Raw genomic sequence first — 16,270 nt, 5'->3', positions numbered from 1 at the left:
TAAAGTTTTTTCAACATTTTCTAGTTTAAAAGTAGTTTTTACAAAAACATTTAATAGAAAAATTTTGATTTTTAATCTGAATTATCATTTTGGCTTAACTGGCAAATCAATTTTTTTGATTGTTGCCATATTCAACATTTTGAAGCTCTATAGGTCTGTTTTAATTTCAATTTGAAGTTTATTAAGTGCACAATGACTTTCTTGGACATTTTTTCCGCCACTGATTGTGGCTTTGAGATAGTTTTTTTTAAACAAAACATTGAATATTTTCAATGGTAATTTTTTCAAAATTTCTCCATTGGCTTGAGCAAACGGGCACTTTTTGAATAACTCATAGGAGTTGTAAAGTTAATTTTTGCGCAGCAAATTACCATTTAACTAGTTAAAATTTTTGAGTTGGAATTTTTCGATTCCACCACAAAGTGTCCGCCAAAATAAGGGACGTTAATAAGCTTGTTGGAGATAACCAAATGGTGACCCTTGAAATAGTACCCATTGCTACTTGATTCTTAGTAGTACCTAGGGAAGATGGTGAGGTTTAATTGCCAGTATTGTAAATATCCCTTATTTTTTTTTTAATTTTGGGACTCCTGTATAGAAAAGTATATAAAAGATCACCTGCACAGTCTTGCACTGGTTTCGAAATTGAAGTAATATTAATTTGTATTTAAGTTCTCTGAGACCCCACAACATTTATTTTTTTAGGACCCATATTATTTTGTGGTAAGCCAACAATGCAAAACGCGAAAAGACCCTTGATTTGTATTTCTTACATGAATGTAGGTATCTTTTTTTTCACTTCAGGTTTTTTGATGTAGTAAGCTTAGGCCAAGCTGTTTTTTTACGATCAGAGGGTGATCATAAGTGCATACCTATGTTAGTGGTTAGTAAACCTAAAAAAAACCCTTTCATCCGTCGTCGGGGCCCCGGAGCGCCGCGCGTACAACTTAATTTTGAAACTTGTCTCATTAAAAGTCTGCCAAAAGTAAAAGTGGCCCACTTTTTTACCGACTTCCAAAAAGGAGGAGGTATTCAATTCGTCTGTATTTTTTTTCTTTTTTATGTTTGTTACCCCATACCTTGGACTGAGTGAACCAATATTGATAATTCTTTTTGTATTTTAAAGATGGTACCTGCAGTGTGGTCCTATTTCAATTTCGTTCTGGCTATATAAACTATGAGAAAACCCATAAAAATGATCCATGGAAGTCGGTTTTGTTTTTTGATAAAAATGATTATTAGTTTGAATATTCCTTCCACTTGTCATGAAAAACAACAATCAAAAGGGCGTTGAAACAAATTTCGGATGCAGTGGTGATTTAAGGGAAATTGTGTTTTTTAATGATACCTACACATGATTTAATGGTTTATGATTTCAAAGCTGAATCTGTTGAAATATCTCTCTTTACTATTATTTATGTTCTAAAATTGAAGATGATAAAATTTTGCTTCGATGACAATCATACCATACCTGAATTGATTTGTCTGACCCCAAAACTTATCCTTCTTTGACTATATACTAAGTATATTCATATAAATAATGTGTTTTTAAAATATACTGTAATAATGTTTGTACTATATATTTTTAATTATTATAGTTTCGAAAATTAAATTCATTCATGTCGATTTATATAAAAAAAAAATTTAATACAATCTTTACCTTACAATATTACATATCTAAGAGATACTGTGTTATGAAATGATAGCATTGCAAGGATATTTTGTACATATTTTATTTTTAGTTTTAAGAAAAAAGTGAGCAAGCGTTACTTGTTTTAATAAAAAATTAACAATTTTTTGATAATGCTAGCCAAATTCGAATCAATAAGGAAACACGAAAATTAAATTAAAAAAAGTAAAGAATTGTTATAAAAAATTAATGAAAAGTATGTTTCAAATTAATTAATACCAGGGGAATAGTCGGTATATCTTCGTATCCGGACAATTGTTATATATAAAAGAAGAAAACACACAGTCAAGAATATATAACTCCATTACATAAATAGATATATGATATGTATAGTAAATATTTTGGTTTTATTAAAAAAAATGTACAAGTTCAATTAAGGTGTAACATCAATGACACTCTCTCCAGGGACAAAATCATTTTGTAAAAAAAAGAAAAACAATTTGTTTCTGAATGGAAACACAACACAAAAATCAAAAATACAAAAAAAAATAATTAAGTTTATAAGTATAGAAAAAAAAATTAATAAAAAAAAACAACAAAACAAAAATATAAAAATATATCCTATGATATTTTTTGTCTGTTGTTTGAGTATGACTACATTTTCATTTTGTCAATAAATCTAAAAAAAATATACAAAAATAAAATGTAAAGTCATAAACAGATAAGAGAGCCCCAAATCGAAAAAGAACTCACCTCGCGTTGTGACCCAACAAGATGATATTTCTGTAAATATAATGAAATATCGAAAAGTTTTACGAATAAAATAACTAGATTTTGCCACTATGAAAAAGAATCTTCTTAAAAAAATATATTTAAAAAAATAATTAGGTACCACTTTCACAAGCAATATACATTTATATATGTATTTAAGTATACAAATGTAATTTGCTCATGAAATGGTGTTAAGGAAAAATTGCATGCCGGTACATGATGGTAAAAAGCTGACTAATAAAAATGTAAACAAAATGCAAGCTTTATAAGGTTTTATTAATTTATTTAAATTTGTATTAATGTTTTTATTTTTGTTTTTAGTGAGGTTTTCAAAATTTGATTTAAAAAACTCAAGTTTGCAGTTACAATATACAATAGATATAAAAAACAACTTGAACTGAACTGTCACAAATTTATAGTTACATAGGTTCTAGTAGATAATTAATTAGCAGCTGTTTGAGCAATATTTACATTTTGATATTTTCAAAGTTATAAGCACTAAGCTTAGGGTTTTTAGCAAACCCACAAAGCAAATAGAAACCCCAATTACTAAGACTCCTAAACGGGCAAATACCTACATAAAGACCGAAGATTGGCAGAGGAAATCAAAATTTTTTAGCAGGCTCCAGATTTATACCTTTTTGAAAACGGTATCTAATGCAGGCAAGAACCTCATACAACTTTTTTCCTATAAAGCTACTGTTCCAACAAATCACAATCTATAAGGTTTTGTGTCAAGAAGCTAAACTCAACAGTTCAATATGATTTGATGGTCCACCATTTCAACAGGAAGACCCGATTTTATGGCCAGTAGTTGAAAATCCCCGAACGAACTCATGGAGATTTAACTGTTTGACCCGGCTATTATCTGAATAGATAGCGCATATTTACATAGACTCTGGTAACACATGCGTGGAATCTGATCTTTTTTATGGGTCTCGGATCAATTTGTAAAAGAGATGGGTTATTATTTAAATGAGTCTGAAGGAGATGCAAGTTAAAAAGTGATTTAAGCGATGAGTGATGTCCGGTTTGTTACCATGGTCATAGGAACAAATTTACCGGATTAAAAGTTAGTTATACATGAATTAATCATTGTGCGGTATTTTTTTTACTACGCAGGTACTTGGTAAAATTAGATATTAAGCTGTCAATCTGTCTGTGTTTATAATTACATAAGTGAAAGTGATTTTCAAAAGAACTAACTTTGAGACACCATCAATAATAATTAAAGCCAACTTAGTGATGAAAATATAAACACTAATGTGTAGATATATTATGTATATTATGTTTGTCTTAAATTATTCAAAAGCTAATGTTCAAATAATTTTGCATTCTTTCGCATGTGAGTGTAATGTTTTATACATACCATAAAACTATATGAAGTGATATTTATATATCTTTACAAATTATATTAAAATATTTTAAATAAGTTCTTAACAAGATTAAAATACACAAATAACAATTTTCTTTATTTATTTCTTATATAGAGATAGTTATTGACTCGTCATACAGATTCCACATTCGTTAACCCTGCGCAAAAAGTAAATACTTCAACGCCGCAAAAGAAGTATAACTTAAAAAATTTAATATTGCATTTTTTTTTATATCCCAGATCGGGGAACTGAGGTGTCAAAAAAGAACTGTGTTACTTTTTTAGCTCTGATAGCCGTTTGAGCTGTGAGCACCAAAGTTATATTTTTATTTAGCTTTGAGTTCGCTGCGAACGTAAGCAAAAATAAATATTATTTTGAGGTTCAAAGGAAGCCCTTTGCACTCTGGCACCGCTCTTTGCCCTGCTCGGGGCTAAAAACAAAAAAAAAAACCGAAATTCGAAAAATTTTTAGAAAATAATCTGAATATACTTGAATTCGTGTTAACGCGAAAAATCTCGGAATTAAGACGAAGAAAATTTCTATCGTATGATTTGGAAAAATATTTTTTTCTTTTTCTAGGGATCTGACAGTTTTGCTGTACCTAAGGAAAGCTCGAGTTTTAAAGATTTAAATTTTGTAAACCATTGTTATTTTAGGAAGTTGAATTTCTTGAAAATCAATAAATATTAGTGTACAAATTATATTAAAAACAGTTTTATGTAAAGAAGAAATAAATACTTTGTAATAAAAGAAAAACCATTTCCATAAAAAAAAACAAGTATCTACTTGTTCTTTGTATAAAATCATGCCATTCAAAAACTAATAATAAAATTAATTAAACTCAGCAGGACAATTTAAAACGATTTGTTAAATTTCACGAATTGAAGAATTAGTTATGTATACAGATCCTCATTCTCAAAAAAGTTTTGTTTTATTTTTTAAATAGACAGTAGTAACTATAAAGAATTGAAGAAAACAAATTCCTTTTCATAGTTTTTATCATTCGATATTAACTTGTGTTTTCATTACAAGAAAGATATTGAACCTTCCCTTAAGACCTCTATATGGAGGGCTTACAGCTATGCTGGACCAAGTTATAAAAAGTGAATTCGAAGATGTAAAATTGTAAACAGTTGAAAAACTACCGTTATCTTGGGCACTAAACGCATTTTGGAAAAGTTCTTAACAGACCTTAATAAAGTTAAGCCGGATGTAGAATTTGGGACTTTGGGATTTGGGAATTGAGAAAAAAAAAAAATATTTGACTTGGCCCATTTAAGCTTTTAGACCTTCATATACAATTTGTGTATTAAGATTAAACAAAATAAAAAAGCTACAAGTTTTATTTACATTTTGTTTATAATTTTCCCATACGAAATAATGTTTGTTAATACGGTCTGATTAAAAATAAAAATTAGTTGAAATGTTTAATTTATAAACAAGTAATGCTGATGAAAAAAAATAACATTATATAGAAACATTTAACAACAAAAAAATTAAGGCCATAATAAATAAAACAAACATCAATGAAATATAAAAAAAAAATTAAGATACTTTTGTCAAATTGCTAGAGGTATAGTTTGATTGATAGCAATGACTTTCTAGCATTGAAGGCCAAAATAAACTTTTCAACACAAAAAGATATATATAGATACATTGTGTATTAACTACAGGGTGATCAAAAAGGCGGCTAAAATATATGCGAAAAACACTCCTCGATATTTATTGAAAACATGAGTTAAAGTAGATTATGTTTATTTAAATATTTTTTTGTATGAAGATACGTTAAGAAATTTAAATTTGTAGGTGTGAATGCCAAACATAAATAAACTTTAGAACTTTAGATAAGAAGGCGAGGTAATATTATATAATAATAACTCAGTCTCTACCTATAGAAAAAATCTTTAGTTTACTGTTTGCAACATTATTCTATACAGCATTTGCATTGCATTGTTTCAATAAATTAGAGTCGTAAAAATTAGTAAACTTATAGCCCTGTGCTTTTCAAACTTGATTAATATTTTGTTCGTATATAATCCTTGTTCTGTTTTAAGATTTTTTAATTAATTAATTTTTTTTTGTTTGTTTAATATTGTGATTCCTACCGAATGAACGTAATGAATTTCAGCTATTTCACAACAACATTGGTAACGTAGGATAGCTCGACCACTTTTTCTGAAATTTTTTATATAAAAACAAGGTCATTTGATTATTTAACATTTATCAAAAGGATTTTTTTTTTAGATAGGTTTACTTTATAATTTTAAAATACTGGAAGAAAACTAAAAAGGATATAAAATATAACAGCAAAACTTAAAATATAATAATAAAATCCAACTTTAAGAGACTGGTAAGCATAAGTTTATAAGAAAGTTTAAAATTTAATTTGAAATGTTTATAAAAAGAAATTATCTACAATCGAAGTAAAATTAACTAACAAACTACTTCAAACTAAAAAAAAAAGAAAATAATTTTAATAGAGTATTATAGATTTAACCAAACGTATTTTCAACTACTATCCAAAAATGATAAATAAGATTAAGAGAGTTACTCACAGTTTATTTATGATACAACCAAAAAAATGGTTACAAAAAAAAACCTTACCTTAAAAGTCTTGTTATGTAGTCTGGCCAATTTTCGGGGAACATGACTAAAAAGAATCCAACTGCGATAAGTATTACACCAGCCAATTTCATGCCAGCAAATGTTGCTCCATATAATACAACATCCAGAGCTTTAATAAGAAAATCTTAGTTAATGACAATTTTAAATTATTTTAAAGAGTATATAATATATTTTCATAAAACGACCTAAATCTAGCTGAAGTTTTATAAAAAAAAAATTAAAATAACCTGGAGGATAATTTTAAGCATTTTAGTACTTTTCAAATAAGAGCGATCGACGAATGAGTAAATTTATATTCTTAGAACTTAACTTTTTAACTTAAACTACCAAATGGGTAAAAACGATCAAAAAGACCAGTGCCAATCCGGTTTTTAAAAATCGTGTTTTTTTAGGATTTCTGTCAAAAGTAGACTTCTTACCAAAAAATTTAAATTAAAAAGTTGTAGATTTTGCCATAGAAACCAAACTACACTTTTCTGGCCTTCTGAATTTGAAGCTAGTATCAGAATTTATCTAATGTTTTTGATATACCAAAATGTGAGCTCCCAAAACACAATTTTTGTGATGTTTTGGCACGGGTCGTTTGATCTGAAACTACTCGAAGCTTCTTGCACTTCAGATTTTTTGACGCAGAAATGTTTCTTGGGGTCTCAATAGTAAAGTAAGTGCTTTTCATAAATCCGTTATCTTGATATTCGCTTTTACGGAGTTTAAGTTAAGTTTAAAGATTTAATCAATCCTAAATTGTTTTTTACCACATGGTCTAGTTTTATAGATAAAATTGGTTCCTTCATTCACTCATTGGTTGTCGCTATTTATTTCAAAAGTATTTTAAAATTAAATCCGATTAAATTTAAATAAGAGTTAACCCTAAAAGATTAGTTACTATGTGTTTATTTAAAGCCGATTTACACATTAAAGTCGGTTTTAAATGTTTAAGCATTATGTGTAAGTATTTTTTTTTTTTTTTTTCAAAATCACCTCCAGATACGGGAACTGCTGTTATGAGGCCAAGTGTGACAAACATGTTGTAGGTGACAGCTGCACTAAATTGCGTAAGCATATGAAACACTAAAAATTAAATAAGTAAACGCAAATTTTATTTACACTAAATGTAATTTTTTTAAATACTAATTTGACATGCATTACCCAATAATAGTATACTAGCAATAAGCAGGATGACCCATGGCATTCGATCCGAGGGCATACTCTCGGTTCCCGTCAAATAAAGTGCAACACAAACAGGCCAAAGCAATGCTGCATTCAAAAATCCGAGTGTTGTGAAAGCAAATGCTATCTGCCCGACAGGTGGATCGCCCATAACTTTCCTAAACATCACCTACAAACCGAAATTCAAAAGTAAATTCAATAATTTAATAGTTAAAACATTTGAGCGAAACGAAACACAAGACACAACGTTAACATCTTTAACATAAGGTATTAAGGGGTTAAGTCACAAAATTAAATGTTGGGGTATTTAACTTATAGTGAAAAAAGAGCTTTAAGTTCTGTTTTATTTGGTATAAAAAATTGAAAATTAGAGCAACACCTTCCAGCGGAAATAAATAGGTAAAAACTCAAAGTCGTAGATTTTCATAGATTATTCAAACTAAACTTTCTGATTTAACAAACTTCTTACCTAAGGGTAAAAACATATTCAAGCGTTATCTCCATTAAAATAAAATGCACGACTGGGTCGCACGAACTTGCTCTTAGAGTTCAAGTTGATTAAATTTTTAAGACTTTTTATAAAGAAATTTGGGAAATGTTGGTATATAAAAAACAAAAAAAAATAAAATTAATTTTTCAAAAAAATAAAACAATATCTGAAATCAAATCGCCCCACAAAACAAGTATGCAGTTTTATTTGATATATAAAGGTGCATTTTTAGAAAAAAAATTTTCAAAATCGTTAGAGCCGTTTTTTAAAAAACTAATTTTTTATAAATAATTTTTTGAAAAAAAAGTTTAAAAATAAAATTGGTATGCCATTTTGTAGAAATCACTAATCAACATCTAAAAACAAAATTTCAAAAAAATTCAATGTCCCGTTTTCAAAAAATTGATTTTTCAAAAAAAAATTTTCAAAATTTTTTTAAAAATCCAAAAATTATTTTTTTCAAAATTTTATTTTTGGCTTATGTTTAAATTATATAAATGCTTTTGTATAAAAAATTTCGTTGAAATACAATAAGTAGTTTTGCAGAAAATTCGATTTGAAAAAAGCGGTCCTATGGCAGGTACCGTTAATAATGATTTTCAAAAAAAAATTTTTTCTTCGAAAGATAGACCTTGTTAAAAAACTAACACTTGAATTTTTTTAACAAAATCGTTGGAGCCGTTTTTGTGAAATTAAACTTTTCCGAAATTTTTGTATGACAGGTACCGTTATTTTTGGTCCAAAAAAATTAATTCCAAAAACCCCTCTGGAGAGCCTCCAAAAACTGCTACATAGCAAGTTTGGAGTCAATCGGTCCATCCGTTTAGGCTCTAGTTCCTTATACAGACAGACAGACAGACTGACAGACTGACAGACTGACAGACTGACAGACTGACAGACTGACAGACTGACAGACTGACAGACTGACAGACTGACAGACTGACAGACTGACAGACTGACAGACAGACGGACAGACGGACTTCCGGGACCCACTTTTTTGGCATTGTCTATCATCGTAATGTCATGTCATGTATGTCATGTATGTTTAAATTATATAAATGCTTTTGTATAAAAAATTTCGTTGAAATACAATAAGTAGTTTTGCAGAAAATTCGATTTGAAAAAAGCGGTCCTATGGCAGGTACCGTTAATAATGATTTTCAAAAAAAAATTTTTTCTTCGAAAGATAGACCTTGTTAAAAAACTAACACTTGAATTTTTTTAACAAAATCGTTGGAGCCGTTTTTGTGAAATTAAACTTTTCCGAAATTTTTGTATGACAGGTACCGTTATTTTTGGTCCAAAAAAATTAATTCCAAAAACCCCTCTGGAGAGCCTCCAAAAACTGCTACATAGCAAGTTTGGAGTCAATCGGTCCATCCGTTTAGGCTCTAGTTCCTTATACAGACAGACAGACAGACTGACAGACTGACAGACTGACAGACTGACAGACTGACAGACTGACAGACTGACAGACTGACAGACTGACAGACTGACAGACTGACAGACTGACAGACAGACGGACAGACGGACTTCCGGGACCCACTTTTTTGGCATTGTCTATCATCGTAATGTCATGGAAAAATGTTATCTCAACTTTTTACTTGCGATATAGGTACTATATATCAAGTTATGCATTCGTACAAAAAAAAAAAGTTGAGATAACATTTTTCCATGACATTACGATGGTAGACAATGCCAAAAAAGTGGGTCCCGGAAGTCCGTCTGTCTGTCTGTCTGTCTGTCTGTCAGTCTGTCTGTCAGTCTGTCAGTCTGTCTGTCTGTCTGTCTGTATAAGGAGCTACAGCCTAAACGGATGGACCGATTAATGTCAAACTTGGTATGTAGCGTTATTTGGCGACTCTCCAGAGGGGTTTTTGGAATTAATTTTTTTGGACCAAAAATAACGGTACTTGTCATATACCGATTTTAGTAAAATTGAAATATCTCGAAAACGGCTCCAACGATTTTGTTTAAAAAATTCAAATGTTAGTTTTAAGCTAAGGTCTATCTTTCAATGAAAAAATTGTTTTTTGAGAATCATTATTAACGGTACCTGCCATAGAACCGTTTTTTTCAAATCCGATTATCTCCGAAACCTCTTATTCGATTTCAACGAAACTTTTTGTTAAGAAGCATTTATATAATTTAAATATAAGCCAAAAATAAAATTTTGAAAAAAATAATTTTTGGATTTTTAAAAAAATTTTGAAATTTTTTTTTTGAAAAATCAAATTTTCGAAAACGGGACATTGAATTTTTTTGAAATTTTGTATTTAGATGTTGATCAGTGATTTCTACAAAATGGCATACCAGTTGTATTTTAAAACTTTTTTTCCAAAAAATTATTTATAAAAAATTAGTTTTTTAAAAAACGGCTCTAACGATTTTGAAAATTTTTTTTCTAAAAATGCATCTTAATATATCAATCAAAACTGCATACTTGTTTTGGAGGGCAATTTGATTTCAGATTTTATATTATTTTTTTAAAAAACGAATTTAATTTTTTTTTTTTTATTTTTTTTTCTGTACCCATATAGTAGGTACCTACATTTTCTAAATTTCTATATCAAAAGTCTTAAAAATTTAAGCAACTTGAACTCTAAGAGCAAGTTCGTGCGACCCAGTCGTGCATTTTATTTTTTTTGTACGAATGCATAACTTGATATATAGTACCTATATCGCAAGTAAAAATAGAGCACAGATATAAAAAACTTATAAACCTATTATGTTATAGAAATTCCGGATGGAATTCTTATAAGCCCAATTTCTCAAATTTGTATATTGATCATTACCGACAATGTGAGTTTCTTGCTTTTATCAAAAAATGCACAATTTTGGCGTTTAATCAACTTACTACGGGGAAAAATAGAACAACCCGAGATAATTACTTTTTTGGTTCAAGTGTGAGACTAACCAAATAAGAACAATAAAAACGAGTAAGAGCCCAAATAATAGGCATGAGCATGAGCTAATTTCAAAATGACATGTGAGCGAAAACACACAATTCCATAAGGCTGCCTATAATGCGCATATTATTAATTTGCTCTGAACCGCACGGCATCTGTAAATTTCACATATTTGAATTTGAAACCAAAATAGCTACAAGGGGAATGGCATAGTTAAATTGATTTTCATGTAATAAAAAGATTGGTAACAGAAATGTTGGTTACAGAAATATATATATGTATGTACATATTTTACAGAAATACTATTTTGAAAATATTTTTGTGAAATTGAACGTGTTTTTTTTTTGTGACAGAAAGCTGTGTGCGCATGTTGTTACTTTTCATGTTTTCAACAAAAAAAAAAAATTGACGAAACAGTTTTTGGTTCTATCCTAACCTTAGTTTAAAAAATATAGAAGCATTTATTTAATATTTACCTCAAAAACCACAACAAATATTTTTTTTTGTTCAGTGTTAAATTCGATTATTTGCAAAGGCAAATTTATTTTGGAAAAGAAAAAAAAAACAAAAGCCAACTATGTAGTTTCATTTATTCTTTAGAAAAAAAAAATAGTACGCATACACCACAGTGACCTTCTTAATTTATAATTTGGAAAAAAGTAAATCCGATGATGTGGGCACTCCTTCGCCTTAAATGTTATTTATTTGACTTAGAATTCTTACTTGATTTGTAATCTTACTTGTTGGTAATTTGAAAAAAAAAGCTTTTTATTTTTTTTTTTTTTAATTAATGAAATTAGTCGGCCTTTGTAATCAATTATAGTTGGGATGACGAAAATAAATGATGGTTAAGCCGGAACTAAGCTTATTTTTGTCCAAACTTAAATATATGTAAGCCTGTGGTTTTTAATGTTTGACTTAAAATTAATAGTTAAAACATAAAAACATTAAATACAAAAAAATATACTTAAATCGCATTAATTTTTGAGAACATAATTTATGATTACTACACAGTTTAATTTTTTTTTTAGAATTTCAGAGAAAGTTGGATATTTGTTTCCTTTACCTTTTCTCGAAAAACTAAAAAAACACCAGGATCGTACAAATAACGAATTTCAATGAAGATCGGGATTCTGTGAAAATTATTACTATCCTTAAAATGAACATTTTTGCTGTAGCTTTGCAAAATGCTGCCAAACCCCCAAAATGGTGTTTGTTATTTTTGTATATGTAGAACAAACGCTTTGAAAAAAAAAAAACTTAAATTGAAACGGGAAATAAAGAAACATCAACTAAAAAAGTTGTACTGCTCTTACATTTGCAAAATGATAAACATAGGAGTAGGTACATAAACGAACACGATAATGGTGGTGATTTTTTGTATTTAATCTGTTACACACATTTTGTATAAGGAAATACCGAAAGCTGGTTTGTTTAGATCTGAAAGAAGGCTATGAAAATAGCTCAATTTCTGGCCTACAAAATTCGAATATTAGAAAAAATGCATTTCTATGGGTTGGGACCCATAGAATCCGTTGCAACAATCAATCCGTTGACGGTGACAGATGGACGGATGGGACGGAAAAGAGTAACCTATATAGAATATGTTGCATGGCGGATTGCTTTTTGACAGCTTCCTTCAAATTTCTAGGTTTGTTCGATGTTTTCTTGCTGCATGTGCACTAAGGAAGTTCTGATGTAAACAACTTTTTACGGACTTCCAAAAAGGAGAAGGTATTCAATTCGTCTGTATTTTTTTTTTGTTTGTTTCCTCATAACTTTGGACTGAGTGAACCAATTTTGATAATTCTTTTTGTATTGGAAAGCTGGTGCCTGCAGTGTGGTCCATTTCCTTCAGTTCTGGCTATAGAAATTATGACAAAAACCATAAAACCCAGTTTTGATCCATTGAAGTCGGTTTTGTTTTTTTGATAAGAATGATTATACATAACTATTTTTAACTAAAAGGAAGTTCTTATGTTTTCTGATTTAAACAACTTTTAAGTGTTATAACTCCTTTTTGCAAAAAGTGGGATAATTACAAAAGTACAAAATTATCATGGAGAGCTTGTGCAAATTCAAACTTGAAGCTTTAATACGGGGCGCTAGTTTCCACAAGTTTCGATGATCTCCTGGTCCATTTCATGTTCATTTGATGACTGACACCAAAGAAAACGTATTTGTGTGACCAGCGTCACTCATTGAAAGTGGGTATAAATGTTCAGATCATCCCCTATCAATGCATATGGCGTTACAAAGTATTAGAGCAATCAATTTTATACATTTTGCAACAAGGAAACAAAAAGCAATGTACAATTATATATATCATGCTCATAAATAAGGGAAGTTTGGTTCCAAATGTAGGAATTTAAGCAAAAATATGTTTGGTTGAAAATATCTTAAGAACCAGACCTCATAGGAATGTTTGAATATCATTTATTAATGGAGCTCAAAGAAATCTTTCTTTTGATGTTTCACTCAATGGATTTGGATGAAATTTTTTAAAATGCTTTTTTTCGGCAAGGGGTTAGTTAACTTTGGATTTTTTTCAAAAAGATAAAAAAATTATTTTTTGTACATATAAATGTATAGATCTTTTCACTATAAACTCATATCCTTAATTCGAGGCTTTGGTAAGAAGATATTTGTTTCCAAATGTAGGAAAAAAACAATTTTTTAGTTATAACCATGGACATAGTTTTAGAAACATAAATGAATTCTCGTTTTCCAAAGTAACTAATTTTCGCGTCTTAAAATCCAGAACTGAAGATTTTTTCATACTCTTCTTTAAAATTTGAAGCAAAATTAGCCTTCCTATATTTCTTTACACGGAAAAGTCTTTTTTTCCTGTACGGTACCGGTAATTCAGTTTCATAAAAAAAATAATAATAAATAAGCCATGCAAGCATCAAAGCTGGCTAGTATTAAATATCTGCATACCCTGAATACAGCATATCCAGCTGCTGCCAATGCTGCCAAGACAACACCACTCAAAGTTGAGCTCTCTGTTATGCCATCCATGTAAGCGAGTAGGGCAATTCCTGTGTCACACAATATAACAGCAACAATCTATTCAGAGTTTTATAGAAATCTTATCAAATTCATACTCAAAAAGCTTTTGAAAATAAAAATCCATTTTAGGTTCTCACATACCCTAACTCCAACGAATTGCTCATGAAGAATAACCCATGACAGGAGATAGACACAAGCTACATTGGTAGCAAAAAGAGCCATAGCATCTGTTGCAAACAGCACTCGTAAGGATAATGTGTAGAGGTACGTTGTCACTATCCAAAGAATGCAGAAAGACAGACAGCGGTTGAGAAAGCGGCCTGTAAAATGTTTGAAATGATTAAGAAAAAAAATAGTAAAAAACAAAAACTATCATACCAATAGTAAAACCTCGATCCCGGAAACCTCTTAGAACATCTCCAAGTATCTCTCCGGGCTTATCACATTTTCTGACCGCAACCCTTCCAAGTACATAAATTGGAAAAAATAAAAAAGCAAAGTTCGTAAAAAACCACGAAGCAAAAAATGGTGCATTGAATATGGTTGACGCTAAGGTATTGCGCGGAACGTGGAACATCTTTGTGGCATCTTCGACTTCGTTGAAACCAGATCCAAAACCCATAACCCCGTCATGCTCATCCATATCTCCATTGTCTTTGAAACCTTCCTTTTCGAACTCATCCGGATTAATATATGTACTTCGACTAAGGTACAAGAACTTTATGCAATGTGTAGCTCCGACCCAAGAAGCTGTTACCAAAATAGTAACACATACTCCAAAATACATCTGCAAGGGTAAAAAACATATTCTCTTTAATCAGGTGAAAGCGTTATTGATCGTATATAAAAAAGCATGCCCACCTTTTGTGCCAGTTCGGAACAGCATCTTTCCTTGCAGGCTCTCAACCTCTTAAAATGCACAACAGTTGCTTCAGGTGTATCAGCAATGGAGGCTTCAGCATCAATGCCTCCACTGCTACCGTAACCCCTACAGTGCTCTCTTATTTCATGAGATATCTGCTGGTGTTGTATTGTAATTGATTCAATGGGATCTTGTTGACTTGACGACACGGAATCTTGGTGGGCAATTTGTGGATTACTGGTGTTGAGAATATTAGTGAAACCTCCATAGGGACCGTTTGGTGATTCACCAGTAACAACCACAGATGGAGCTCTAACCCGTTTCGGGTTAAATATGGCGGGTATTTCACCGTCTCGTGTCATTACTATCGTTCTTTTTTTCTTAACATTGTTTTATAAAGAAGTGTTCTAAGCTTCTGGGTCCTTTTTGTTCCATAATGTATCTGAAACCACACACAAAAAGCAAAGTTACATAAATTATGACAATCAATCGTTTCAAATACTTTTTATATTCAGGAGTGTTAAGTTATGCCCTAAAACTAAGTTATTTAAAAATTTCTCTAAATATAACATTGAAGATAAAATCGAAAAATGTGAACTTTGGATGATTTTTTTTATTGAGGTAAACGAGTTAATTAGAATCCTTTTTTTTTTTTGTAAAGGTAACTTTTTTAATACAAGATTCATCAAGTTATTTGAAGGTTTAGTGATGAATCACCAAAATCCATAATTCTAAAAAGAAAATCTTTCAAAATCGAAATGCTGAGAAGACAAAATCTCTCTTGCTTGATACACAATTTTTGCAACATCATTTATAAGACCAAAATAGGAACTTTCGCGTTTAAATTTAAACATTGAATATTTAAGTGACACCCGGAAAAAATTCGCTATGAATGAGGTGTGGCCCTGTAGTCACTTTACAGAATTTAGTAGTCGATAGCCAAAAAAAACCATTAAATGTACTTTTTGGTTACTAAGAAACCACAACTATATTAAAAACTGAGTTAATATATATTTTTATTTGAATCTGTGTTTGTTATTGTTAAGCAAAATTTACAAGGAATGTTTAAAATTTTTGTTTTTATTTTGAAGGATTTTTTTTTATTTTTTCACACCCGCACGATAAAGAAGTTTGTAACCTAAGACAAGCTGTAATTAACATTACGTTGTCTGCGTACACTGTGGCGTATACGTGCTGCATTTTGTATTTTTTTTTTTTTACAAACAATTGGTTTGTAGTCAAGTAAACAAACAGAGCAACAACACAGCTACACATCATATAGGCTAAAAACGTATCACTTTCAATGAAAATTTTAGAAATTATAATATTATACTTGAAACATTATATTTTGTTACTTTTTTTATATTTTCAGCAACTTTATATCAAACAAAAGCTGAAAGTGCTTTATTTTTACTTGTTATTATT

General features: G+C 29.9%; 1 protein-coding gene across 11 annotated transcripts in view; it reads right to left on the bottom strand.

The window, feature by feature from the left end:
- LOC129913965 (putative thiamine transporter SLC35F3) overlaps positions 1 to 16,270 on the bottom strand; it is a 29,504-nt gene that overhangs the window by 6,869 nt on the left and 6,365 nt on the right. For 4 of the 11 annotated variants that reach the window (XR_008772117.1, XR_008772118.1, XM_055992976.1 and 1 more), the window contains exons 2-9: positions 14,845 to 15,287; positions 14,362 to 14,794; positions 14,125 to 14,303; positions 13,912 to 14,040; positions 7,552 to 7,741; positions 7,384 to 7,473; positions 6,382 to 6,511; positions 2,384 to 2,413 (exon numbers count right to left, since the gene is read on the bottom strand). Coding sequence is in view for 7 of the 11 variants with exons in the window: in XM_055992976.1 (XP_055848951.1) it covers positions 2,384 to 2,413; positions 6,382 to 6,511; positions 7,384 to 7,473; positions 7,552 to 7,741; positions 13,912 to 14,040; positions 14,125 to 14,303; positions 14,362 to 14,794; positions 14,845 to 15,207 (1,544 nt within the window). In the remaining 4 variants the exon portion in view is untranslated. Of the gene's footprint in view, positions 1 to 1,909; positions 1,930 to 2,383; positions 2,414 to 5,882; positions 5,953 to 6,381; positions 6,512 to 7,383; positions 7,474 to 7,551; positions 7,742 to 13,911; positions 14,041 to 14,124; positions 14,304 to 14,361; positions 14,795 to 14,844; positions 15,288 to 16,270 lie in introns of all 11 variants that reach the window. The other 7 variants (XM_055992977.1, XM_055992978.1, XR_008772116.1 and 4 more) reach the window with 5 other exon arrangements.

The sequence above is a fragment of the Episyrphus balteatus genome, chromosome 3 (assembly GCF_945859705.1).
Source record: "Episyrphus balteatus chromosome 3, idEpiBalt1.1, whole genome shotgun sequence".
NCBI lineage: Eukaryota > Metazoa > Arthropoda > Insecta > Diptera > Syrphidae > Episyrphus > Episyrphus balteatus.
Note: the sequence above shows the minus strand (reverse complement) of the source record. Positions and strands in the feature narration are given on the sequence as shown.